Source organism: Odocoileus virginianus, chromosome 18 (assembly GCF_023699985.2).
Source record: "Odocoileus virginianus isolate 20LAN1187 ecotype Illinois chromosome 18, Ovbor_1.2, whole genome shotgun sequence".
Taxonomy (NCBI): Eukaryota; Metazoa; Chordata; class Mammalia; order Artiodactyla; family Cervidae; genus Odocoileus; species Odocoileus virginianus.
The window spans coordinates 18,039,038-18,066,539 of record NC_069691.1 but is presented as its reverse complement, the minus strand read 5'-3'; the positions used below and the strand labels follow the sequence as shown (position 1 = coordinate 18,066,539).

The 27,502-nt window shown below is 43.4% G+C and overlaps 2 protein-coding genes across 9 annotated transcripts in view; one reads left to right on the top strand and one right to left on the bottom strand.

Moving 5' to 3' along the window:
- Positions 1-1,703: 1,703 nt before the first annotated feature.
- Positions 1,704-2,579, top strand: LOC139039495 (small ubiquitin-related modifier 2-like). Its single transcript, XM_070480402.1, has 2 exons — positions 1,704-1,816; positions 2,429-2,579. Exons 1-2 carry the CDS (start codon positions 1,704-1,706, stop codon positions 2,577-2,579), a joined length of 264 nt encoding a protein of 87 aa, XP_070336503.1.
- Positions 2,580-2,988: 409 nt separating this feature from the next.
- The window catches only part of KANK1 (KN motif and ankyrin repeat domains 1), a 213,963-nt gene continuing 189,449 nt past the window's right edge, over positions 2,989-27,502 (bottom strand). For 5 of the 8 annotated variants that reach the window (XM_070480399.1, XM_070480400.1, XM_020907957.2 and 2 more), the window contains 9 exons: positions 21,995-22,186; positions 21,234-21,342; positions 19,814-20,056; positions 18,342-18,429; positions 15,288-15,507; positions 12,632-12,774; positions 11,797-11,997; positions 9,118-9,216; positions 7,494-8,545 (listed from right to left, as the gene is read on the bottom strand). In XM_070480399.1, the coding sequence (XP_070336500.1) occupies positions 8,483-8,545; positions 9,118-9,216; positions 11,797-11,997; positions 12,632-12,774; positions 15,288-15,507; positions 18,342-18,429; positions 19,814-20,056; positions 21,234-21,342; positions 21,995-22,186 (1,358 nt within the window). In that variant the 3' untranslated portion in view covers positions 7,494-8,482. Of the gene's footprint in view, positions 7,437-7,493; positions 8,546-9,117; positions 9,217-11,796; positions 11,998-12,631; positions 12,775-15,287; positions 15,508-18,341; positions 18,430-19,813; positions 20,057-21,233; positions 21,343-21,994; positions 22,187-27,502 lie in introns of those variants that run through there. The other 3 variants (XR_002316668.2, XM_020907958.2, XM_020907961.2) reach the window with 3 other exon arrangements.

The following is a 27,502-nucleotide window of genomic DNA, read 5'->3' as shown; positions in this document are numbered from 1 at the left end:
TCTCAATGAGCATTCATGAGGGAACAAGCCAACACAAAAAGACACTCAGTGGGATTAGCATAAATAAAGATTTCTTTCTAAGTGTTATGTGTGGGCCATTTTTTTCTTACAAGACTGCTGTGATTCAAGTAAAGTCTTCTGACCAATTTTTAAAACCCAATTCTGGATGAACACAGGCTTTATAAACACTCGATATTATTATACAAGCTGTAGAAAGAAAGAGTTGCCACCAGACAATCATAGCTTTGCAAGATTCCGTTTTTAAATTGGGGAGCAAAAGTTCCACACATGGAACAGGCTAACTATAAGACTTAAGTCACAGGAAAATGCAAACAAACAAAGGAAATCCCACAAAGATTAGAGAGTGCAGACACTTAGGTGTCTCATCCAGCAGACACCTGTGGCTGAGACAAGGGCAAGTCCACTTATAACACTCCTTCCCTTGAGCTGTGGTTCTCAAAAGCGTGGTCTCCAGACCAGCAGCATCAATATCACCTGGGAACTTCTTGGAAATGCCCGTTCTTGGGCCTCTTCCAAGACCTACTGAATCAGAAACTCTGGGTGGGGCCCAATAGTCTGTGTTGTTAAGATCCCTCCTGGGGATTCTGATGTGTGATCAAGTTTGAGAAATGCAAGTTGGTAAGACACAATCAGTCTCACAAGATAGTTAGGAAAGGGTTTTCCTTCCCAAAGAGATTGAGTCCTTAGTACCCAAAGACATCTCAGTAGTGGGTTACCTTCTCTCCTGTGCATCAAGGATGGTCCTGAACTGAGAGCATCCTTGGAAAACTAAGAAAGAGCCATTCAAATAGTCTTCTGTATTCTGTGATTCAACCCCCAATGACACTGTCCCTGCTGTCCACACATCAGCTGCTAAGCCCTTTGGTTAGAGCAGCACCCACTTCCTGGCACCAATTTCTATATCAATAAAGAAAACCTAAGTTATGCTGTGGTAACATATTACAGCCTAACATCCCTAACTTAATGTCATCAAGATTTATTGTACTGTCTATAATACACCTGTAACACAGGTCAGCACTGGACTGCTACTCCCTGCAGTCCCTGGGGCAGCCAGGCTGATTTCCACCTGCACACTTGATTCCATGAGCACCATGATGGGGATAAAGAACCTGAGGAGCTGCACACTGGCTTTGAAAGCTCCCATCTGGAATGAATACGTCATGTCATTTCCACTGAGGTTTCATGGGCAAGGCAGGTCACACGGTCATGCCTACAGTCAAAAGTGGAAACAGATCACCAGCCCAGGTTGGATGCATGAGACAAGTGCTCGGGCCTGGTGCACTGGGAAGACCCAGAGGAATCGGGTGGAGAGGGAGGTGGGAGGGGGGGATTGGGATGGGGAATACATGTAAATCCATGGCTGATTCATGTCAATGTATGACAAAAACCACTACAATATTGTAAAGTAATTAGCCTCCAACTAATAAAAATAAATGAAAAAAAAAAAAGTGGGAGGGCAGTACCCAGAAAAACAACTGGAGGAGCTGAAAACAATCTGGATGACTCCTGTTGCAGGTGATATGTTTGGGTCACAAAGTCACTTGTGCAAAGCTGCACACCGACACAAAAGAACTGGCAGGGGCCTGCTTCTTCTGCCACTCCTGGTGCCGCTTGCATGCTCTTTCTGTGCAGACCTGGTACCTCTTTTGTGAAGTGGCAATTAGGAGACTCCAGCACTCACCATGGCAGATAAAAAGCCCAAGGAAGAAGTCAAGACTGAGAACAATGATCATATTAATTTGAAGGTGGAGGGGCGGGATGGTTCTGTGGTGCAGTTTAAGATTAAGAGGCCTTGGTACACTGGGAAGACCCAGAGGAATCCGGTGGAGAGGGAGGTGGGAGGGGGGGATCGGGATGGGGAATATATGTAAATCCATGGCTGATTCATGTCAATGTATGACAAAAACCACTACAATACTGTAAAGTAATTAGCCTCCAACTAATAAAAATAAATGGAAAAAAAGAAAAAAAACAATATACAAAATGCATATAGTAATATCTTTAAAGAGTTTACACTTTATCCCAGGTTAGAAACTCTTGCCACACTTAGAGATGTGGAAAGATATGCCTTTAAAAAAACTTGAATATGTGCCCTGTGAATGAATGAAACAAAAACCAGCAATCAAAATCAACAGATGGATGATATTTAACTTTCAGGGACCAAACACATGCAAACCTAAACAAAGAAAGTATCTTCACTTAGAGAATTTGACTAGACCTAGGAAATCTTATAGCCTATCTCAGCATTGTTAATTGCAGGGTCTGCTATTATATAATTCAATGTAAGTACTTTTAGCTTTTTATAAATCCCATAGTTGCCTACTGCAATGATCTCTAGGATGGGTTGGGCGTACAGTAGTTTTGTAGCAATAAAGAACTGTCTTGTTGAAAAAAAAAAGATTAAGAGGCCTCTTAGTAAACTAATGAAAGCCTATTGTGAACAACAGGGCTTGTCAATGAAGCAAATCAGATTCCAATTTGACAGGCAGTCAATCAATGAAATAGACACAACTGCACAGCTGGAGTTGGGAGATGAAGATACAATCATATTCCAGTAGCAGACAGGAGGTGTCTACTAAAAAGGGAACCTGCTACTTTACTCTAGAATTCTGTTCTCCCAGACCAAGAAGACATTCTCAATTAGAAAACTGCAATTTGGTTCCACCACATTCTGACTACTACAGTAATAGTTTCTCTATTCTTTCATTTCCCCTTCCTCATTCATTTATTGTACATAAAGTAACTGGTGTATGTATACAAACATATTGCATTTTTTTTAAACTAAGTGGCCAACGGTATGTTTTGATCAATATAAAATGGAGATGGGATAGGGAAAAACATCGATTCTGTGAAAATACCCCCTTTTCTCCATTAGTGGCTAGCTCATCAGCTCTTATCTTTATATTCCAGTAAGTTATTTTGCTCTCACTGTTTAACAAAAAAAAGAACAACATAAAAATTCTTGCATACCTTGTTCGATTGGAGAATTTTAATGTTTTTCATTTATCAGTGTAAAACCAAGAACAATTTTATAACTTTTTAGTACGTAGCTGTTACATGTAGGGCAATCTGTCTTTAAGCAGGGATAAATTACTCTAAAAGAAATGAATCCTGTGAAAGAAAAATTCAAAACGACTCCACTTTAGATAGCACTGCCATTCTGAGTAAAAACCCGTCCTGAGAAGAAGAAAAAAACTTTTTCAAATCAACCAATCAGAAGGAGATAAGTTGCCCCCCACCCCGAGGCAATCTAAGAAGGGCGGGAAAGTCCCTCACCCCCACCCTCACCCCACCAAGACTTCCCGCTTCCCCTGTTGCACAGTATGAACTAGCCAATCCCCTTAAGCTTCCCTTCCCGCGCACAGTATGAATTAGCCAATCCCCTTAAGCTTCCCTTCCCGCGCACAGTATGAATTAGCCAATCCCCTTAAGCTTCCCTTCCCGCGCACAGTATGAATTAGCCAATCCCCTTAAGCGTCCCTTCCCGCTTCCCCTGCTATACAGTATAAAAAAGATTCGCCGCTTTCACTCGGGGCTCCTTCGCCATTGTGTGAAGAGAGTCCCTGCTCCAGCTTGTAATGAAGTTCCTCACTGCATTTGCATCGATCCGCGGCTCCTGTCGTGTTTCGTGGGATTCCGCGATCCGGGTACAACAAATCCTAGACAGTTTTTCCTTCAAGTCAAGCGTCTTGTTGTTTAAATAAACTTGTTTACAAAAAAAAAAAAAACCCAAAAACTGGCAGGAACTGACAGGGCGGAGTTCTTAAGTCTTACATTCACTATCTCCTTGTTCCTACTAACCTTCAAACAAAATCAATATCTTTTTTTCCCCAAGAATATCTTAATTCATAAAATGTTTTTATTTTTTAATAAAAAATATTAAAGTTAATACACCCACAGGAAAAGTACATAAATTATGAGTATACAGCCTGACGAATGATCACAAAGAAACCTAACAGGTCAGCTACCTAAGGCTAGGGGCAAGATTGCTGTCGGGGGTGCCCGGCCCCTCTCAGGCCTCTCCCTCCCCTTCCTAATGAGAACACCCTTCAGACTTCCAACACTCATTCATTCAATTCGGATTTATCAGCCAGGGACCGGAACTCTTCAGTCCTGGCAGGTGTTACAAACCCAAGCAGGAAGGCTGATCTTAGGAAGCTTCCTGTCAGAGGGCTGGCTTTTCTGGGGAGGGACATATTTCAGACAGAGTTTGGGGGCGTGTGTTGCAGGGAGAACTCTCTGAACTTTCTGAGACCCTTATTGATGAGTGTTGCCTTTATTACCTTGTTTGTTTAAGCACATTCAGCATTTCATAACAGAGCAGATGGAGTCACAGCCAGAATCTCTTTGCTGCCTGACACATGAGAAGTAAGAGGCCCGTCCTGCTGGCACGAGGTCCCCGACAGCCAGCCTCTCCAGTGCTGAGCTGCCCCTGACATCCCTGGGCAGAGCAGCTCCTGCCCACCTACAGGGCAGGGGTTTTCTCTTCCTCCCCTTCATAGGGGTTCTAGGGCTGAGTTAACTGGACCTTTCTGAGTTGGGGAATGGGGAACAAATGTAAAACATATGTTTTCCCCCAGATATAAGAATGCCATTTGGTCTTAGGAATATTTTTTATGCAGCTTCTATTATCTGAAAGTTAGGGATATGGTGCCCATTCCCTTGCCTATGAAATCAATAGTCTTAATGGAGAGGCAGAGGGCAGCTGGTTTCCTAAAATGCCAGCCCTTCGCCAAATGTCCTCAAAATCAGGCTACACCGGTACTTTGCCTTCCAGCTTCTCTACAAAATCCTTGCCAGAATTCAGGCCAGGTATCTCAGGGACACCATGACGAGTGCGGACTCGCTCCATCTTTCACCCTTAAAGAGCTGATGTGACTTCCCAACTCCTCCCCATAGGAAGTAGCCAGGCCTTTGGCGGGGAAGGAGGGCAAGCCTGGGCAGCCCTGGAACACTGTGACCAGTGGTTCAGCCACATCCCTTCAACAAAATGTACTTTAAATATATTTTTATGATCAGCTGAGTTCTAAATTACAGCCATGCTGAATAAGAAGAAAGTGAACGTATGATTAGTAATTTCCGTATGGCAGAAAGCACCAAATAGTCTCTGGCTAAGGCCCAGGGCTCAACAAGGACTGTTCTTTCAGTAAAAAGGAATACAGAAAATGGCCTTTATTCCAAAGTCAAAGCCACAGGCCATGACCTTCTCTTTCCTGTACAGTAATAAGTCTTGCCTCATGAGGAAGTGGTGAAGGAAAGAAAAGATGAACTTAGGAAAATGCTCCAAGAGCTGTCTGCCTGCTTAACTTCCATCACTCATTCATGTACAGAGCCACCTCCTCCTCCTATACCATAAACACAGAAAACAGATCGGGGGCAGCCCTGATCCCTGGCCGTCTGGTAATGACTATTCCAGGAGATGCAGAAACGTCACTGAACGTGGAAAAATGCCACACGAAGACTACTCACCAAAAATAAATGATTCAATGTCAGGTTTCTTGTTTGGCTATAGGTCTCCCCACCCCACCTAACTTGTTTGGAAAAGAACATATGAATAGCATCTTATAATTCAGGAATGATAACATTCTCGGTGTGGACCAATGGCCACACTGGGAAACACTTGGGATGCTTTGATAACAGAGCAGATTCTCAGACCTTAAGAATTGGAATCCTCAGGGTGGGGCCCAGAATTTGCATTTTCATCAGCTCCTTCAGGAAATTCTTATGCATGCTGTGAATCAATTACACAAAAGCCTCAACAAAAATAAAACTGTCTCTACTTGCAACAGGCTCCCTGGACCCCAAAAGGTTTTAAATCATTAGGATTTAAAGAAATGTTATTTCCTTTGAGGGAAAAAAAAATAGCAGTTTTCTTACCTGATTCTATCTGCAAGAGCTGTTATATATCTGCAGTATTTCATTATTATTAATACAAAAGTCTGGGATAAAATTCTTCTTATTAGTGTACTGGTAACTTATAAGAAGGGTCCAGTACTGCATGTATTTTGGGGACTACTGCCAAGAGCAAGGCCTCCTCCCCCATAGTAAGCACAGGATTTAGTCCATTTAATCATGATGGTGGAGGACAAGGGGTCAGTTTTGCTTTTTTTTTTTTCAACACTACAGTCTCCAGTTTCCTGCTGCTTTATACCTTTTGTCTTGGGGAGGATTCTAGGTTAGCCTCCACATTTCTAGGACAAGGATGTCCGGGAAATTGGCTCTCTTGTCACTTAAAGGTTAAGCCTTCTCTTCACTAAAGCTGGACAATACACTGAGGAGTCTCCAGCCCTCTGTTGCCCTCACTTGGGGACTGTGCCCAAGTCTCCTGCCACAAATCCCTTTATGGAATGGTGCCTCCATAAATCGCAGCTGTCCCAATGGGAGAAGTCAGGCTGGTTTTATAGTGTGCCAAGATCCCAAGATAAAAAGCATTCTAAGTGCCCAGAGCTAGCAGAGCAAACAAGCCAGCATGTGTTACCCAGAAGTTAGCTCCGTAAATACCTCCTTCGAGATACAACAAGCACTCATTTGCTTCTGCAGAACTCAGCATAAGAAACCTGAAATGCAGCACGCAGATGTAGGAATTCATTTTCTAATGCGTGGAAGGTATGAGTGCCTTCCATTCTCAAATGAAACAAAGAAAATTCTGAGGACTGCAAACCACCTGAGATACTTCCTTGCTCAAAAGGCGTGTCATGCTGTTAAGTGGCAGAAAACTCACAGCCCCACTTCTCCTCAAACACCAACTCTTCCACTTTAATTTATTGTCCTATTTCAGGTCTGAAGGAACTTGGGTTTGAATAACTATCTGAAATGAAATTTAGCACAGATCCCAGAGCAAGCAGATCCATCATGGGAGGGAAAGGGGTGCTCGCGACTCCAAGTACCTGAGCTCTCACTTTCCTGGTTCAGTGATGCGTCTCCAATACACCTGGGCTCTCACAAATGGCACCGGTTAAAGTTCACCACCAGCAATTGTGCCAAAACACAGTTGCATTTTGGCTACCATGCTTCTTCATTTCATATGAGAATCATTCCCTTCACCTTTTACAAAGTATCTGAAAACAGGTGCTGCTGAGCCAACAGCACAGCTGGAAAAATGTGTGTATAGTTTCATCTTTCCTTTCTCATCCCTGCAGGTTTCAACCAGTCACCCAGCAGCTGCCCCCCAAACTAGAGTCAAGGACCAGTGCTTCTGCACGAGAGAAGAGTTAGCTTAGGAGTTAACTGTGAGGTTACCTGTCTGATGAATTGTCTGCCTAATTAGGCCTTAAGTCTGAGACTCCTGCTGTGCAACCTGAGTAATGAGCAGAGCTGGAGATGGAGTCATGCGCTTGGAGGCGTCTCCTTTTGCTGGAGCCTAAGACAAGTGGACAGGGCACTCACCCTCCGCCCATCAGCTTTCACTGCCACTGCTGTAAGTCAAAAGGATCAGGCAGACAGCTGTCAGAAATGAAGCAGGGACAAGTAAAAGAGCTTAATGAAATTTTATTTTGAAAATATGGCAAGAGTCTAAGGCACTTCAAACATTTAAATACATATAAGACCAAAGTAAATGTGACATGGGATAAAGGAATCCATAAATACATGGAGAACTACACTATGTTTCTCTAGAGGCCAATGGATAGCCAATTTCTCTAACACAATTCAACTTTCATCATTAGACACAGAATTGTGCAATTATTAATAAAAATACGGCAACATTACATGTCGTTCTTCATGTCTTCAGTTACTATGGAATATAAAAGTTCAAAATACTGTGTAAATTTTATATAGATATCCTTTGTATAAAATGTCATATAATACAGCCACCTAGATAAAACCAACTGAATAAACTTCCTTTTGTTAAGTTTTACACTTATTGAGACATTCCACCTTTTATTTTTAAAACCAGAAACCTACCAGCCCAGGCCTGATTCATTCATGATCAAAGTCATCAACTTCCTTATTTCAAAATAATAAAGACAAAAGGAAAATCAACAAAACCATCCTGGAATGGAGCTTTCAAAGAACTTTCCAATGGGTCCACATTTAGTAAATATACCAATGGGTCCACATTTAGTAGATATAAATACTTGTGGAAAAGTTTTAAAAACACCATGCCAGTGAGAACTTGATACTTTTCAGCAGTGGTGGGGGTGTGGAGAGCAGGAACAGAAGTAACAGAAGTCACCCACTCAGGTCAGGTTACAATTTCCTACAACTGTACATAACGGAGCAGAGACTCAACAGCAAGTGTGCCCTACACAGAGGGAAGATGGCCAGAAGGGAGGCGTGTGTGCCTAGCCAGAAATCTCTTGCTGGCTCAGCTTCCACTGGCAACTCCAGCCTTCAGCCCCTGGCTTTCTGTGTTCTGTTTGCTGGTGAGTTCAGGCACAATGTACATTCAGTATCTGTCAGCCCAACAGGAACAATTAGCAGCTTAGTGGTGGCATGTAAATGGACGGCTATTTGCACACAATCAGTCAAATGACCCTCGGTGGGTGGGACCAGGAGATGTCTTCCTTCCAAGTCTAGGGGTGCCCTAGAGACCAGGAAAGGAAAGGAAAAAAAAAAACTGGGGGTTAATCAATGACCTCAGGTAGATGCGTCCTCTGTGACACAGGAACTCCATAAGTACCACGCATGAGCCAGAGCCAGGAGGGCTGGAACCCCATACACAGTCCTCCAGCGGGAGCTGCTCTCAGGCCAGGGGGCTTGGCAGAGCCACCTCCAGCTGTCCTGGGAAGTCAACTTCCTGCTGAGAGGGAACACTGGGACCACGGGCTGCTGCTCACTGTCTGCTTTAAGAAAGATGCCAGGAAGGCAATGTGCATTTATGGGCTCAAAATGTGCCATTTGGGTAACTCTGTCCAGAACAAACCCTTCCCGTGAAGAGTGTGAGGACAAGCAGGCATCCAGCCTCTGCCGTGCTAACCATTAACACTCCTGGCCCTCTGGGTGGGGCAAAAATGATGAATTCTTATACTCTAGATTCAAACTTTGGTTTTCAGAATCATCATGAAACCTGCGGGTCCTGTCAGTTCCCTGAGGAAGGGGGCCAACTAGTCTGGTGGCTGTCAGCCTGTGTACGAACGCCAGGTGGACAACACTGACCGGAGACTGGGCTTTGGCGAAGTTGACGTGGGCGTATAGCAGGACGGCAATGTCCTTGTGTCCGGCTTCCAGGGCAATCGAGAGCGCAGTGCTGCCATCCTGGAGACGAGACGGAAACAAAGCAGGCTGGGTTTCTCAAACTTCCCGGTAGCCAAGAGCTAACAGCACCGGTCCCTCTCAAATGGGTAAGGCTCCCCAGTCTAGCTGTTTGTTCAGTTCTTTAGGAAACTCTCTGGACCTCTTAGGCACCAAGCCTGAAGGATGTCAGGATGATAAAGGCACAACCCCTACCCCACCCTCAGACAAGGATCAGCCCGTTGCCAGTGTCATCGCCTCACGGTGGTCAGTGTGTATGTCTGCACACAGGGAAGTCTCAACAAAAACAGGCTGCCCATGAAGGGCTCTTAATTCACTCAGCTAGCCCACAGGCAGGGGGCAGTAGGCAAAGGCAGGGATAGAAACGTAACTTTTGTTTTCTTCTTATAATTACAAATGAGCCATCAAGCAGCGTGGTGTCTGTTCTGATGTCCTGCAATTTGCCAAGAATCTCTTAACTTTCCTCTTGGGGAGGGAGTGGGTCCTACAGCCCTAACCACCCTTGTAGAACACTCCAAGTCACACCTACATTTAAGCACTGAATCCTGCTGCTTCGCAGGAATATATCTTATGGATATACGAGGGGAAACACTAAATATGGGAAAGAAAATTTTCAGTTAGGATTCCATTAAAATGCAGGAATTTAGATGGATATAAAAGTAAAGTTATGAACAACCTAGACAGCATATTAAAAAGCAGAGACATTACTTTGCCAACAAAGGTCCGTCTAGTCAAGGCTATGGGTTTTCCAGTGGTCACATATGGATGTGACAGTTGGACTGTGAAGAAAGCTGAGCACCGAAAAATTGATGCTTTTGAACTATGGTGTTGAGAGTCCCTTAGACTGCAAGGAGATCCAACCAGTCCATCCTAAAGGAGATCAGTCCTGGGTGTTCATTAGAAGGACCGATGCTGAAGCTGAAACTCCCAATACTTTGGCTACCTGATGCGAAGAGTTGACTCATTGGAAAAGACCCTGATGCTGGGAGGGATTGGGTGCAGGAGGAGAAGGGGACAACAGAGGATGAGATGGTTGGATGGCATCAGCAACTCGATGGGCATGAGTTTGAGTAAACTCTGGGAGTTGGTGATGGACAGGGAGGCCTGGCGTACTGCGATTCATGGGGTCGCAAAGAGTCGGACAAGACTTAACAACTGAACTGAACTGAACTGAAAGCTGTAGCAAGACAAAACAGCATAATGGACATCAACTATACTTTAACCAAAAGTAATTAACAATAATAAAAAGACAAAATATGGCACAAATTATTTTCTTTCTAGTCCTGGGATAAGGATTCCCTTCTGGTCACCAGCAGCAGGGAACAATCTGTGTGTGGTTTGAACCTTAGGGTCCTCCCTGCCACTCTGAATTCTGGGAGTTACTTTTCTTCCAGAAGCCAGCTGGATAGCCTCCTGCTCCTTGAAGGCTAAGGAAGCAAACAGGGGACCAGGATTTCTGGAAGTCACTGTGGCTTGATGGCCTCTTATTACGAGATCTACAAGCTGTTCTTTGCTGAGAGTAGAAGAGCAAACAGAATCAAGGCACATGAAACACAGACTGCTTTTAAGGAAAGAGAGCGGGAAGCTGGCCCTCCCCAGCAGCGGATGTGAAAGGAATCTGGAGCAACCGCAGCTCACGTGCTCCTGGGGAGGTCTTTGCAACTGCGGACGCCAGTCAGTCCTCCCTGCCAGTGAATGCCTGCACTGACTGGCTCTTTCTGCTGGTGTGGGCCTACCAGGATCTCAAGTGTAGCGCAAAGGAGAATGTTTTCCCTCTAATCTTTTAGTACTTGGGGCCAATGGAAGCCCCGGTTTCAACCTGTGCTCCAGAGAGATAAACTTTCAAAAACAGAACCAACCCAGCCAGTCCTCTGGGACCTTTGGACCTCTGAATCTTGTCACCACCCAAATGTTAGTTCCTGTGCCATGACCTATTGGTTCTCCTCCTCTTTGGTCTGGAGACACCCAGAACAGCAGCTTTCCTCAGAATTTTTTCCAGTTTTCCAGTCAAGGGGTTATCTGGGAATGGGAAAGTTTGGGAACTGGGAGAGGAAGGAGATGAAAGCAACAATGATGGGAACAGCCCGAGAAGGAGTGGGAAAATGTGCTGAAAGCTAGCCAAGATAGTCCGGATCCCCTAGCTGTTGAAAGGGCACAAATTATTCACTCGGATGGGCCCCAGTGAAGGGTTTCCAAGTGGGCTGGGGTGGGGTTGGGGGGGAGCTGGTCCTCTTCACTCCATGCACCTGGCAGTGTCCTACACCGAATTCATTTCTGCACTGTGGATCTGTTTACTTCCCTTTAGTGAACTGGTTCTCATACATGCCCATCACCTTCTTCCTTTTATAAGTTTTGGAGTGAGGCCTATTTCTCTTTCTGCCCTTGGCTTCAGTTAATGGGAATATTAGTCTGTACACAGAAGATGCTGCCAAGCTGGGCTGTGAAGGGAAGTGGCCTGGATGACAACACAAATCCTTGAGGATAAAGGAGCACTTGCTCTCTCCCCTGGTCAAGCAGCACCGCCTCTCCCCCAGGTCCCTGCATGTCACTGGCCTGGAGGCTCCACCCGTGGAGACAGCTTACATTGTCCTCCAGGTGGCCATTGCAGCCTGGCTGGGCCAGCAGCAGCTTGACGATCTCCACATGCCCATGCTCACTGGCACACATCAGGGCAGTGGAGCCCTCATCGTCCTGAATGTTGACATCAGCCCCGCAGGCCAGCAGGCCCTTCACCATGTCGATCCGCCCATGACTGACCGCCAGCATGAGGGCTGTCTGTCCTGCCTGTGAGGAGAAACAACAGCGGACTTGAGAAGCACATGGTGGGTTGGCAGGGTGTGACCCACAGTGGGGTTGTGCTGGGGGAAGGGAAGCGGGAAGAATGATGCTGGGAAAGCATCGACAGGGAAGTACTTGGGGCTGGGTGGTGGCAAGCAGGGAGAAACTCACTTCTTGTGAGCTATGAAATCATAAGTAAGACCCTAAAGTCATGAGGCAGTTTTCCCTTTGGCTTGGAGGATCCGTCTCATGATATCAAGGAGCTACAAAGTTCAGAAGATGGTCACAAGTCAACTGTGATCACATCTGGGTGAGGGGCCCTGTGCAGGCAGGAAGACACTGTGATCTGGAGACAGTCAGGGAGCAGCAGCCACTGGGTAGATGGTGGAGACTCCCAGTCACTCACAGGCAAGCTGACCCACGATTCACGTGCACATGGCTTCAAACAGATGTAATGCAAGGCAGAGAAGGGAGAAGTTTCCACTGTGTGGTTAAGCCAGCGTTTCATGGGTGTGTTTAGTCATCGAGGACCACTGGGCAGCCACACGGACTGTGCTCAGTGGTTAGGAGCGTGGCAAGGGCACTTGTGCAGGTCACAGCTATGCCAGCTAGCACAGAATCTGCAAGTAAGTGTGCTCACCTGGCTGGCTTTGGCGTTCACATCCCCACAGGCGAAGAGCTCTTCCACAACTTGCATGTCTTTCTCTGCTTCCACGGCAGCAAGGGCTGCCAGCATGATGGGGGTGTACCCTGCCTTATTCTGGTGATCCACATTACATACGTCTGCAAAAACATGAGTCTCTTGAGGCAAGAGCCAGTCTTTTAACAGCATCAAATGTCCTCCTAAACTGAAGGTATGGAGTATGGGAGAGCCCAGCGAAATGGCCTCCAGCAGTCAAAGTCCCAGAGTGAGTCAGAAGGAAATGTGAGAGATGTTTTCATACCAAACCAAAGAAAAAGTTTTTTTCTAGCTCGTGAGAAATGACAGCAAGCTTTCACAGCCCCTCTTGTTTGCAAATAGCGGTTGAACTAAAACAGCCTGGAAGTCTGGGAGGCTGTTCCAGGTAATGGTTGCTTTGAAGAATACAATATAATGTGGGATCTAGACACTAATCTCTGTCTAGAACATCACCGTTTTGGAGTGAAGAAGGTGATCAGAGCTACAAGATAAAGAAAGATTTGTAGAGGCTTATGCAGGAACACTGAATATGGTGTTCCTCACTCATAAACCACGGCTCACTCTGAGACCCTGAGCTTGATGCTCCGACTCATTTGGGACCCTTCGAATCAGAATCCAATCACATGACACCCAGTTCTATGAACTGTGGTCTGACAGCAACTTTAGTTAAATCCCTTACAAACTGTCAGGGACTCCTAGACTCAATAAACCAGAGCTCTTCTAGTCCTGTAATTCTTAAGGAGTCTTCAGGGCCTAAATTAGGCTTCCCAGGTGGCTAAGTGGTAAAGAATCCATCTGTCAATGCAGGAGACGCAGGAGACACAGTTTGATCCCTGGGTCAGGAAGATCCCCAGGAGGAAGAAATGACAACCCACTCCAGCATTCTTGCCTGGAAAAGTCCATGGACAGAGGAGCATGGCAGGCTACAGTTCACAGTGTTGTAAACAGTCAGACATGACTAAGCATACATACACACACAGGGCCTAAATTATCCTGCAGGCATCCTTAAGTCCCTTCAGCACTTTCTAATAAAAAGAAAGGAATGGACAGTGCAGGCAAGAAACTTTTTATGTGAGACCAGATACAATTAAAGTGCTTAGGGTGTTTCTGTCATTGAGATTGAGAAGAGACGGTATGGTGAAAACGTTCTTAAGTTCTAAACAACTGCATACTGGGGACACAATGGTATTTACAATACTGCATATTTTTTAACATAGAAAAGGAAAAAGAAAAGAAAAAATTTGGTGGAGAAGCGGGTGAACAGACATGCTCTTCAAGGCTCCTTACTATCTCTGGCATTCGGCTCTTTGCTGATGTTACCGGTATCCTAGATTCACAAACACTCTTTATGGAGCCACAATCCCAGTCTATAAAGGTGAGCATTATAAAAAGTGAAGTAAATCCAGAAAAGTGATTAACCAAAGCCATCCAACAATGGAACTAAAATAATTTAGTTTACCAAAATATTCTGCCCATACAAAATTTCCAAGGGCAGATTAAACTATTACTTTCAGAACCAACCCTGAAATCCTGTTCTTAGCTTTCCCGGATGTTATCCACGTCTCTGTTAAAACAGTAACTTGTGCTGAGAGTATCACCAACTCTGTTTATAGTCTGGAAAGTCTGAAGGGAAGGAGGCTTGGAATTCCCTCCTTTAAACTGGAAACAGTTTTATCCTAACATGGCCCCTAAACTGAGAACAATCAAACTTAGAAAAAAAAGATAGATTTGTTTGGTCTCTGCATTAATCTAATGTTCCCAAAACAAAGCAGAAAAAAATTGGGACAGCTGGGTCAAGAAGCAGAATGGGAAAACTGGACAATTGCACTGCATCTTCTAAATCAGATGTTCACACTGCATTCTCATTCATCAGATTGAGGTACCGTGGATTCTGTATCCATCAAATTAGAAGTAAAAATACGTATTTCAAAAAGAAATAAAGTGACTTACAGACTCAGGGTATCGATAATAATTTGAACAAAAAGTTGAAAGCTCCCTATTACTCAAGGCGACCCTTCTATGTAACAACCTCTCACTCCATGTTTAATACATCCGTTGGCTATATTCTCGAATGGTTGAGTTCTAATTACTAACAAATATTTTCACTGTTCTTATTACTATGATTCAGATTCAAGAATAACACTTTCTTTTGTCAAAGCTGATTTCCCAGGAATAGGGTGCATTTTGGCGGGAACAGTGATGCTTCTACCACAATCCGTTGCAGCAGCTTTGCCCGATCCCCACTGTGACAACTGCATAGCTCGGCAAAGTGGCTGGAGAGGGGTCATGGCCCAAGCAGAGAGCGCTGCCCACAGACATGAAAGCTCTGGCTCTGGCCCCAGGAGGAGCATTCTGCCTCTTCAGAATGACCCCGGCAAGCCTACCTGAGTCAGCTCAGGCGGGAATGTGAGTCATGTGTGTTACCAAGGATACATCTTGCTGAACTGCAGCACGAATATCCTGAATGACTCAAGAATGAGATTCGTACCGTCTCATGGGGAAAAGCAATGGAAAGGTTTTTAGAAGGGTCACAGAACTGAGGAGTGGGTCGGATAGCTCCTTCGAGATGAGTCACAACCTGAGCCTGTTGGAGGAGAGAAAGGGACTGCCAGCATACCCGCGTCCAAAAGCATCTTCACAATCTCGAAGTTGGAGTGGGACACGCTGTAATGCAGGGCGGTATTGCCGTTGCCGTCCGCCATGTTGATGACATGACGCAGGACTTCCGGGGAGATGGCCTCAAAGGCTGCTATGTAGTCCCCCACCATGGCCGGGATGGCCGACTTCTGGCTGGACACGCGGAACCACTCGTGCTGGAGGGTGTTCAGACAGAACCGCTGCCAAGACACGAAGCGGTTGGCCATTAGTAGTTCTATTTATAGACCTTTCTGAGACCTAGCTGAAAGCCCAAGAAATCAGGCCTTTTATAGTCAAAGCACATGCAGATAGAATCCGGTCTCAAAGAACAACTAATAAAACCCAGAGTTCTCAGAGAAGCCTCAAATTCCAGACTGAAGTTTATCTTCTGATTTGCACACATGCACATGTTCTAACTTCTATACCATCATGCAAGAATTACACCACGATGCTCAAATTCTGACTCTGCTATCAACAAGCTGTTCAAAGCTGGGGAAGATACTTACTCTGTGCCTCAGCTTCCTCATCTGCAAAATGGGGGTAATAAAAATACCTTTCCTTCACCATGTTTGTGATGACAAATGAGGTAATACATGTTAAGTCACTTAGGCCAGGATCCATTTATTATTGAACTATTAATATTATGTAGGGAGGTTGGCCTTGAAAATGATTTTCATAGTAATCAGGACAGGAGAAATCATTTGACACAATTAGGTTGCCTTTTCCTGTCCAGTCCAACTTCAACTCCTTCAACATCCATCTCCACAGCACTAGGCTGGAGACCATAACCATGCAGGCACCTGATTCTTACTACATCCCAAATAAAAATGTTCAACCACAGAAAGAGAATAAAAAGCAAATTACTTTTTGCTAAAACAAATTACTTTTCCCATCAGGATCATCTGCATCTGGTCATCAGCCCCACTTGCCTTCCCTTAGGCTGTGGACACATGAAATTGGCATTTCATAGTTTGGGTCACTTGAATGAAAAGGGTCCTGACCAGGAAAGAATTCATCTAATTTTTCTTTTCTTCTGCTCACTCACATATTCAGATTTCAATTCCTCTGGATACCTCACACAGAAGGAAGGGCAACTATGTCATTTGGGTGTCAAACTCTGTTATAGCTACATATTCAGTGTCCTGAGATGGTTACATGGCCCTGGCGTTGCGATCATTCACAGTTGGGACTCTTCATAGCACAGTACTTTAAACATGTCTTTACTGAATGAATATTCAATTAACAAAAAATGGACCAATCCTGGAGTGTGTGCTAAGAATATGCTTGACAATTGGGGCCCCAGAAATGTTAAGTCTTCCCTGAGGATCACATAACCTAGTATTATGGGTAGAGTCCCTGGTGGCTCAGTGGTAAAGAATCCACCTGCCAATGCAGGAGACACAGGTTCGATCCCTGGGTCGGGAAGATTCCCTGGAGAAGGAAATGGCAACCCACTCCAGGGAAATCCCATGAACAGAGGAGCCTGGAGGGCTACAGTCCATGGGGTCACAAGAGTCCGACAAGACTTAGTGACTAAACAGCAATAACAATGGGGAAGGTAAAAGTAAAAGTATATAACAGCTATAAAATCTGGGGTCTGAAAGCATCAGTTTTAAGTTCAGGTTAAACCTAGTGGGAAATATTAACACTGCAGTGACCTTTCCTGGTTTTATTATTTGTGACCAAGGTACAGACAGGCACTTAGTCTATACTGATAAGAGTTCAACATGTACATAAATGTCCCCCTAGCCCAGGGACTTCATTTAGTATTTCCTTCTGTAAACATCACTGCCATGCTCCTTTTCCAGTACAATATTTGAGGGTTAAGATTCAGCTGGCTCTGATAAATTTAAGTTTCTAAAGCAATATAAATAGATGTGAAAAGACAGCATAATTAAAAAAAAAAGACACCATATAACAAGGTAATATGATTTAGTTGGGATTAAAAAAAACCATGGGATGAGAACTGAAGACAGATATCATCCATTCTGAGCACTAACTAGCAGCTACTTATAATCTTTAGGGCTTCAGTTAAAGCAGGATAGACCAGGATAGAATGTCTTGGTGGGCACACGTACGTCCTTCTCCTGTGCTAGCCATCACCAATTTTTCTTCAGATTGTGTTTGTTATATGAGGAAAACTATTTGCCTTTCTAGCATTAGGTAATTCCCTAAGTCTCTTCCAGTCTTAACATTTTGGTTTTATAACTCAACAATTTTGTGAAACCTATGAATCAACTTTCTCATCAGCTGCAGACTTTGATTATTTAACATAAAACTTCACATTAAATCTTCCACTAATATGCAAAGATTCAAATGAACATTACTATCTAGAATAACATGAAATGCTGTATCTTCTCAATGCACTGAATTCAAGTGTCTACCAGAAGGTTGGTCTAACCTATGAAAGAAGCTGCAAATCTAAACATCCCTAGAGCAACATACTTGGCAAGAACATGTGATTCACCATGGCCACGGAAATATTTATCTGTCCTATGTTATGCTACTCATGCTCCTTAAGGCAACTGTCTACCTCTTTGCTGCATGCTTCTAAATCTCTCAAGCTATGAGAGGCCAACAAGTGCAGTTATTTCTAGGTTTAAAAATAGTGACTGCCTGCATTCCACATCAGAGCGTAATACGCAGTTTCATAATTGAAAGGAATGCTGACCTCGGCTCAGATAGGTTTCTCTTAAAAACACAGGCTAACTTAAAAAATTCCAGGACTTTGCTTCCAGGATCACAAGGTTCTGTAAACACCCAAACATGCAGAAAGATGACGAATGGCTACAATTAGCCCTCCTTTCCATATGCAAGTATTTGCCTCACAGATGCTCAGCCCCCAAGAAAAGTACAGGCTGGAGAAAGGAGATCTGAAGTCAGGCCTGAGGGAGACATTCACAGAGTGGTCCGGAGTGCAGGGCAGCAGGATGGTCACTCTGCCTACACACACTAGGAACAGTCTGGGGGGAAAGAGTGCAGGCAACAACAGGCCAGGGGCAGCCTAGAGACAGGGTCTGTAGGTCAGACTCACCATATCTTTGCTGGTCAAAGCTTTGGGGTCATTTATATTATTTTTCAGTAAGTTGCATGCAGACAACATCTTTTCACTTAATTCATATCTAGAAAGAGGGAAAAATAGAAGAAAGAGTGCTCAAGACTGACTACAGAAGGAAAGGCATTTTTACCTCAAACTCTATAACCCTTTACAAGACCAGGAGCCCCAAGTCAACCTCAGCAGGCTGTGGTGGTGCTAGGTGCCCGCCTGGGAGAGTCCAGACACCTGAGGTCGGACGCTGCACACAGAGCCAAGGCCTCCAGCCAGAGCTCTGGCCTTAATTCATGAGGGTAGCTTTCAGTTTCACCACTTTGGCTTGTGTGGCATTATGGAGATTATCCACTTCTTTGGTTCTAAGTTCTTAAACGTATTTTTACTCTTGAGGGGTTGAAGAGGTCTGAATTACCATACACCCATTATGCTGACCAGTAAACCACACATCTGAAATCACATTTGGTGACTCAGGAAGGGTTTGTTTAACCCACACGAAAACAGAGACTTAAAAGTCAGATGACATATGGTATATAAAACATACCTCAATAAAGCTTTAAAAAAAAACAACAGATATCAAAATATTGAGCCATTTGAAAATACTTGAAGTATAAAGGCACTTACCTTATGTTAATGCAGTTAAATACTCATTTGCCAAATTAGTTTTCTGAAATGTTCTAGTTATACTTCACATGGTGAAAGAACATACTGAAATTTCCATCTGTTCTGCTCTCTCCTGTTCTATAAGCATCGATTCCATGTTTGCTAAGTCTTTAAAATTGGCTATACTTTTAGTACATGTTTTAGCCAACCAGAGTATTTGATATTTCAGCTGCTGTTTATGACAGTCCCAAAGCCATTCTTGTGGTGATCCCAATCACTCAATGAGCAACAAACTATGTGCATGTGACGGATCACATCATCTCTACAGTAAATGTAACCTTTAGTAGAGACCAAAAACTGTTCCTGTCATATAGTATCAGTATGGACCCATAATATCAGTAAGGACACCTGTATAAGGATAAATGGGTAATGCTAAAATCTGAAACTTCAAAATGTGAAACATGTTGGTTACAAAAAATTCTAATATGCCTTTAACTACAAACGGGGTTGTTAAAACAATGGAAGCTTTAGTGGTGCTTAAGAGTTACGTGGATGGTGCCTCCACATACAAAGTTAGATATTAAACAGTTAAAGAAACAAAGGTGAACTGATACCAAGCCCTTCTCTTTGCTACCATAAGAGATCTAGCAGATTATCACTTCTGCACTTGTATCTACTAGCATCAGGACAAGAAGGACACACCTCTAAGGAACGGGTAAAGTTTAGCCCTTTGTGGGAGACTGGAAAGATTGATCTATTAAGATTCAATTGCACAACCTGCACAACCAGCCAATTCTACTGCTAAAGTACACCAAACGTGGGAAGGGGGAGGGGAGGGGGAGGATGTACCACACCTCTCTCTGATTTCCACCTTCTCAGGTTCACATTCTGGAACCTGCATTTCATCTTCCACCCTGGTGGACGTGAAACCTTCCACATTAACTGCGTGGTGGCCTTCCGCCATTCCCCGAGTGTCTTCATCCTCCTCTTCCTCCTCCTCTTCCTCGGGAGGATACTCAGGGACATCACACTCGTCATCTGACTCGGAAGAAGAGCTTTCATCTGAGCTGGAATCATCACTGGAAGTGGTTTCATACCTAGGTGGCAATTGGGAGTTCAGGAGATGCGAGGTACACCCATGAAGACCCAGTGACAGAATGTTTATGAAGGGAAAGCTGCTAAATGACTCCAGAACTTTCACCAGTGGCTTTCAGAGCCTGCACTTAGAAGTTTGGAGTAAGGTCTACTTAGAAATCTGGTGGTTCTGAATGGGTTCTCACTTAAAAGGGATAACCAAGGTTGCTGAGCAGTATCAGATAATCACTTGTAGAAAATAATATGTATATATATAGCACCTCTGGCTTAATGTTCATCAAAGGAAACTTATTTTATGGAAACCAATTCTGTGGTTGTTCATCTTTCCTGTTCCTTTTCTTTCCCCTTTTCATTCTTCCTGTTTTGTACCTTTAATTCTCCCATTGTCCAAGGTGAACAGATTATGTAAGTGACCAACAGTTCCTCTGGTACACACTCTCCAAACTGTGGGACACATTACCCAATAAAACGTTAATGACTTGGAAAGCAGACACCACTAAGTTAAACCTTTATGGCACACTTTACAATAAATATTATCTCAACTAACTCTGCACTATTGTTTCTTGTTAAGCCCATGTATGGATTAATAGGATTAACTGCTTTGATTCAACTTTAAGAGGACAAACAGGCTTGACTATTTATTTACCTTGGCCAATTACAAGAGAAGGAATAAAACAACTAAAACACATTCCATTTAGAAAATGAAGAACTGATGGCATGGTGAGGTTACTCTTCCGGCAAGAGGCCCTACTATTTTGTTTGTAAGCCTGGAGAGCCAAGCACAATAACCCGTCCTGAAGGAGTGGATGACTGTCCCTGGCTCATGGAGCAATGCTCTCAGTCTTTGTTTGTTGCTCAGTCCTGCCACAGGCAAGTTACAAGCTGTCCAACAATGCAGGGAACCTGCTGCCTGCTGCTTTCCTTGAAGACCATTTGTTTCACATCAAAGATGAGAGGATATAAATGACTCAGCTTCATCAGGTATCCTTTCAAGAGCAAAATATCCTTACAGAGAGCAAGAAGAGAAAAGAGAGGCCCAGATGCACCTTTATGAGGAGGGAATCTTCTGTCACCCTATGCAGCAGCATCCTAGACTAGCACCTTTAAATAGGACTTCGGTAGACAGGAGGCAAAGGAAACAGACCACATATCAACACTAGTACCTCCATCTTTCCTTACCCTCCATTAATGCCAACAAACTGAAGATTCTTTTTTGCTCCATTTGAATCTTTGTTGGCATCTTTCTTCTTCATGATGGACTTCAGTGTACTTTCATTATTTGTACATACTGTGGAGAAGTGAATCATGGTGATCAAAATTAATATAATTCATACCCATATAAGTAAGCGAATAGGTATTCTTTATGTACATTCATTTTTTATTTATGTAACTAGAGATCTTGGCATGTATATATGAGAAACTTGTCCAAAATTCATTGGAAAATTGAGTGCATGCAAAGAAAATAATTCAAAGTTCCATTAATAACATTCTTTAAATGGAAAAAAAAAAAAAATCCATTAGTCCTTCCAGACATAACAAAAGCAGTGACAACTAGCATCTATACCAGGCTTTACTGTTTATAAAGTGATGTCATATCTCACTTGATCCTCAAAAACCATCAAGGCACTAAGACAGGGATTAGTATTAGTCTTTTTTTTTTTAAGTTGAGATAAACCTAGAAAAATTTATACCTGTCAGACTGTGAACAGCGAAATGCTGTTTAAAATATTTTGTAATTTGCAACATCAGATGAGTTTTCTTAAGGGGACCTCATGGCTTTTCTTTGATAATCTTAAGAGATATTCTAGGCCTACTTCCTAACAACTGTGTAATCATTCTTCTAGGTCAATTTATAAGGAACATGGGCATTAGACCGGAATGCTGACAACTCTGGTCCTAGAATCCTGATGCTGAGAAGGGTTGTGAGTGAGGAAAGTTACCATAGAGGCCAGCGGCTATCTGGTCGTCTGTCAGGTTCACTGGAGACAGCGTGCTTTCCTGAGTGGGGAAGGTATCCTGGCTGCCGATGGGCTTCCCTTCCATGGTCCCCACCTCCTGAAGGGATGTCTGTGAGTTTAATGGCCCTCCTGACTGAAGGCCTCCACACTTACAGGTGTATTCCAAATTACTGCCTGTGAGGAAGGAGAAGGATGTACAAATGTGTGATGTTAGGACCAAATAAAATGGGCTAAATGGTTTTAAAAAAAATTCTTGCAATTCATCATTTTCTCAAGCACTTTTCTGGTGTCTTCTTTCTGCATAATTAGCACTACTATACAAGCCATCTAAAAATCAGACCCCCAAGGCCTTCTTGACTCTGATCTCTTCCCTTTGACCACATCCGGAGGGGTCCTTCTAACTCTGCAGCGGCTCTCTGCTGTTTGTCCTGGCGCTGCCACCTTACTTTACACTGGATCACCAGTGCAGCATCCTGACTGTCCTCTCCCATCACATCTGCCCTCTGCCACACTGCCACAGAGGGGAACTGCCACTCAGCTCAAACCCCACCCTTATTCCAGCTCAAACGCGACTTGAAAACCTAAAAATCTCTCTACCACTCAGAAAACATAGTTCATGCTACCAATACTTAGCCAGATAATTTAACATCTGCCATTTGGCACTAGCTTACCTCTCCAAGTTTATTTCCTGCTATACCTGTGGTCTTTTTGGGGTGCATCCCAGGAAGTGGAACTCCTCCCAGTGTAGAAAGTGGGGTCTCCTGTTTTCTTACAAGCACACCTGCCTTAGTTTACTCTCTTCTACCTGTTGCTGCTCCTTCCCTATCCTCCCTCACATGGCCAACCCTCCCATGACTTCCTCTTCCAAGCCTTCCCTCATCTCCCCACTGGAAATTAACTCTCCTTTCTCTGAACTCTCAAGGCCCATCTTTGAGACTCTCCTACAAGATCTATAATACAAGGTACTAGCTGATTCCTGTGACAATCTTAGACTCCCTTCTTGTCTGTAAATATTTTAAGGGCCTACATAACTAATCTAATCAACTTTGTTTCTCTCACTGCATCTTCTAGATTGCTTTTGCTTATGTTAGGTAATTAATATTTGTTCACTGATGAAGCAGAAAAATTGCATTATTATTATATAATTACCACACACACACACACACACACACACACACACACACACATATATAGGTACAGCACAGAATTTGTGGGCTTCCCAACTGGCGCTAGTGGTAAAGAACCCGCCTGCCAATGTAGGAGACATAAAACACAGGTTCGATCCCTGGGTTGGGAAGATCCCCTGGTGGAGGAAATGGCACCCCACTCCAGTATTCTTGCTTAAAGAATCCCATGGACAGAACAGCCTCGTGGGCTACAGTCCATAGGGTCACAAAGAGTCGGACATGACTGAAGCGACTAAGCACACACACACAGAATTTTCAACGTGGCTGACATTTCCTAATCCTGTTCATCAACAGCACAATGCTTCCTCCTTTAGTTCTGTAGGCACTGGGACCTCTCTGGTGCTTTCTTTACAAATCCACCTCCCAACTCATCATGGACAGACAGTACTGAATGCAGCCCTTCAAATAATGTTCAACTGCCCCACGATCTGATGTGACCCCTGACAGCAAGTAAGAAATGTCTCCAGTGCCTTTTCAGGCTCCAAAATCACTGTGGATGGTGACTGCAGCCATGAAATTAAAAGAGGCTTGCTCCTTGGAAAGAATGTTATGACAAACCTAGATAGCATATTAAAAAGCAGAGACATCACATCACTGACAAAGGTCCGTCCAGTCAAAGCTATGATTTTTCCAGTAGTCATGTGTGGATGTAAGAGTAGGGCTATAAAGAAGGCTGAGGGCTGAAGAACTGATGCTTCTGAACTGTGGTGCTGGAGAAGACTCTTGAGAGTCTCTTGGACAGCAACGAAATCAAACTAATCAACCTTAAAGGAAATCAACCCTGAATACTCACTGGAAAAACTGATGCTGAAGCTAAAGCTCCAATACTTTGGCTAGCCAAAGCAAAGAGCTGACTCATTGGAAAAGACCCCGATGCTGGGAAAGATTGAAGGCAAAAGAAGAGGGTGACAGAGGATGAGATGGTGAGATAACATCACTAACTCAATGGACATGAGTTTGAGCAAGCTTGGGGAGACAGTGAAGGACAGGGAAGCCTGGTGTGCTGCAGTCCATGTGATCACCAAGAGTCAGACATGACTTGACCAAACAACAGCAACAACCAGTGCCTTTGCTTTACTTTAGGTAAACAAAGCAGGACATTTCTCTTCATTCCTCCTTTTCTAACTTCATTCATCATTACTTCAAAATTACGACAGTAACCTCCAGAGTCTCAACAGTTAATCCTCAAGTGCCAAAACACTTCCTAGAGAAACACTTTCACTAGGCACTTCCGCATTCAAGAACCAACAATGATTTTTAAAATGCAAATACATTAATAGTTTTATTGTTATGCAACAGTCACAAAAGTAGAGAATGGTATAATAAATCCCTCTGTTTCCATCACTAGCTTCAATAATGATCAGCTATCTGATTTCATCGATACTGCCTCCAGCCATTCCCAATGATTCTTCTGAAGCAAAAGGTGAAGATCCTATCACTTTCATTCATAGATATTTCAGTATATATTTCTAAAACATTCTTAAAAAATAAGCATAAAGCTAAAACCATCAAATCTTAAAAAAAAAATTTGAAATTATTATATATCTAGTCAGTATTCAAATTTCTGCAGTGATCTCTTAATGTTTTTTAATAGTGTTTGAATCAGAACCTCAGTCCTATATTTCCATTGGTTACTATGGTTTTTAAGTCTTTTAATCCATAGTTCTCTTTCCTTCTAAGCACAGCTTTAAAAATATTTTTTAAATTGATGTATAATTTATATAAAATAAAATGAACAGAATTTCAGTGTAGAGTTTGATGAATTTTGGTAAATATACATGCATGTGTGAGCACCCCCCTAATTTAGCCACAGAACATTTCTGACAACCCAGTAAATACACACTTCCCACCTGCTGTCCTTTTCTAGAAAATCTTCTCACTGGAGGCAACCACTTCTCTTCTCCAGAACTTAGTTTTGTAAACTAGGGCTTTTAAAAGTTCCTCCAGTCAAGGTCCACCTTCTCAAGCAGGTGCCTGAGGATCATTCATGGTGAACATGGACAGCTTCTTCTTGCCTGGGGTAGTTAAACTGCTCAACAACTCCTAACCTCTACTCACTCAGAGTGGTCTGGTGACTTAGTAACTCTCACCTCTCTGCCCTTCCTTATGAGGCTGTCTTAACAGGCCTGGAATTTCAGCTTCCTTTACCAGCAGAATTCCACTCATTCTTTTCAAGGGTTGGCGTCATTTCTACTTCCTCTAGCCTTTACTGTTACACAAAAATCTTTACCCCTCGCTGTTCTGCAGTGCTTACTGTCCAGACCAGAATACATCCTGCCCTCTGTTTCCTTGGTCTTACACATCCCTTATGTGAGAATGTAAGCTCCTTGAAGTCCCTCCATGCTACATTATCTGTGTCCTCTGCAGTGCTCTGAACAGTGCTGGACAACTTAAAGATTTCAGTAAGTGCCTGTGTAATTCAACAGAAAGTCACAGGGATTGTTAAGTCTAACGAGCAAGGCAAAGAACAACGATAAATGTTAAACTAGTGCTCATTAGCTGGATCAGAGGAAATTTGTTACCTTTACTGTCAGAAAATATTTTTCAGATTGTGTTGAAACTCTGGCTGCTCTTGAGTGACCCAGAAACAATTGCCTGACCTTGATAAAGACCCATTGTGTTTAGTGGGCATAGATAATATGACACACTGCTGTGTTCAAGTAAACCACATGAAAAGTGCAGCCAATAAAGTCAAAACTAAAGTGGCCAACAAAATTCATTGGTCTCAACCTGGTTGCCCTTAGAATGCTTGAGTTGGGCGTGAGATACAATGAACTATCTGCAGATGGATCCAGTATTTGTGGTTTTTAAAGCTCTACAAGTGAGACTTCCCTCAGTGGTGAGGAATCGCCTGCCAATTCAGTAGACACAGGTTTGGTCCCTGGTCTGGGGGAATCTTGTATGCCTCGGAGCACTTAAGTCCCTGTGCCACAACTATCAAGACTGTGCTCCAGGGCGGGGGTGGGGTGGGGTGGGGGGTAGGGGGTGGTCTGTAACTACTGAAGCCCGCGAGCCCTAGAGTCCATGCTTCACAGCAAGAAAGGCTACCACAACAAGAAGCTGTGTGCTGTAGCTGGGGAGTGGCCCTTACTTGCCACAACTAGAGAAAAGCCCACTCAGCAACAAAGACCCAGCACAGCCAAAAATAAATGAATAAATAAAAAAAAAATTTTTTTTAATTCTGCAAGTGATTCTAATGTGCAGCCAGGATTAAGAACCAGTGAATTAAATTAACCAATCAAAAATTTGCTGAAAACAATGTAAAACTTGACTGCGGTAAATAAGAGTTTAGATTTTCCTTTAAGAGTCAACTCATTGGAAAAGACTCTGATCCTAGGAAAGACTGAAGGCAAAAGGAGAAGGGGGTGGCGGAGGATGAGATGATTAGATAGCATCACCAACTCAATGGACATGATTTTAAGCAAACTGGGAGACAGTGAAGGACAGGGAAGTCTGGCATGCTGCAGTCTACAGGGTCACAAAGAGTCAGATACAACTTAGCAACTGAACAACAAAAACTGATTTCACTCTATCAACTTAGACCATGTAAATTATCAGGAATTATTGGTGCTTTAGGTTAGCAGTCCTGGACCACTAATGGTAGAAATCCCTGACTAACAGTAAATGCCATGCAAACAGTAAGGGTAAAACAACAGGAATAATCACCAAACACCTTCAGAATTCTCGTACACTACCCAAGCTACTCAAAATTCCCACAGTGGGCAATAGTTGTGCAGGTACCACTGGTGAATGAACAGGGAAGGGGACAACTGCAATCTTTGGTCATTAACTCAAACTTATAATGGCCATAAATGCCAGTAAAGCATGAGCTCCGTTTTACAACTTGACCAGATTAGTGATAACTAAGACACGGCAAGTGACAGAAATCTGTGATCCAGAAAATAAGAGCATCCTTGAAGCATTAATCTAATTCTAAAGTACACTTAGCATGTAATATATGGATAGTTTTACTACAAGCTAAGGCAAACAGTAATGAAAAATAAAAACTTTTTTCTTATGTTTTTGACTTTAGAAATGTTAAAGCTATGTGCATGCTGAGTCACTTCAGTCGTGTCCAACTCTCCATGACCCCATGGACTGGTGTCCGCCAGGCTCCTCTGTCCATGGGATTCTGCAGGCAAGAATACTGGAGTGGGATTGCCATGTCCTCTTCTAGGGGATCTTCCCAACCCAGGGACTGAACCCAAGTCTCTTGTCTCCTGCTTTGGCAGGTGGGTTCTTTATCACTAGAGACACTTTTATATATTTAAAACAATGAAAAACAGATAGAGAAGCTTTTAAA

Coding starts and splice junctions, on each gene's coding strand:
- LOC139039495 (XM_070480402.1), top strand. CDS start 1,704: ATGGCAGATAAAAAGCCCAAGGAAGAAGTCAAGACTGAGAACAATGAT. Junction 1,817..2,428: donor TTTAAGATTAAGAGGCCTTG/GTACACTGGGAA, acceptor AAAGATTAAGAG/GCCTCTTAGTAAACTAATGA.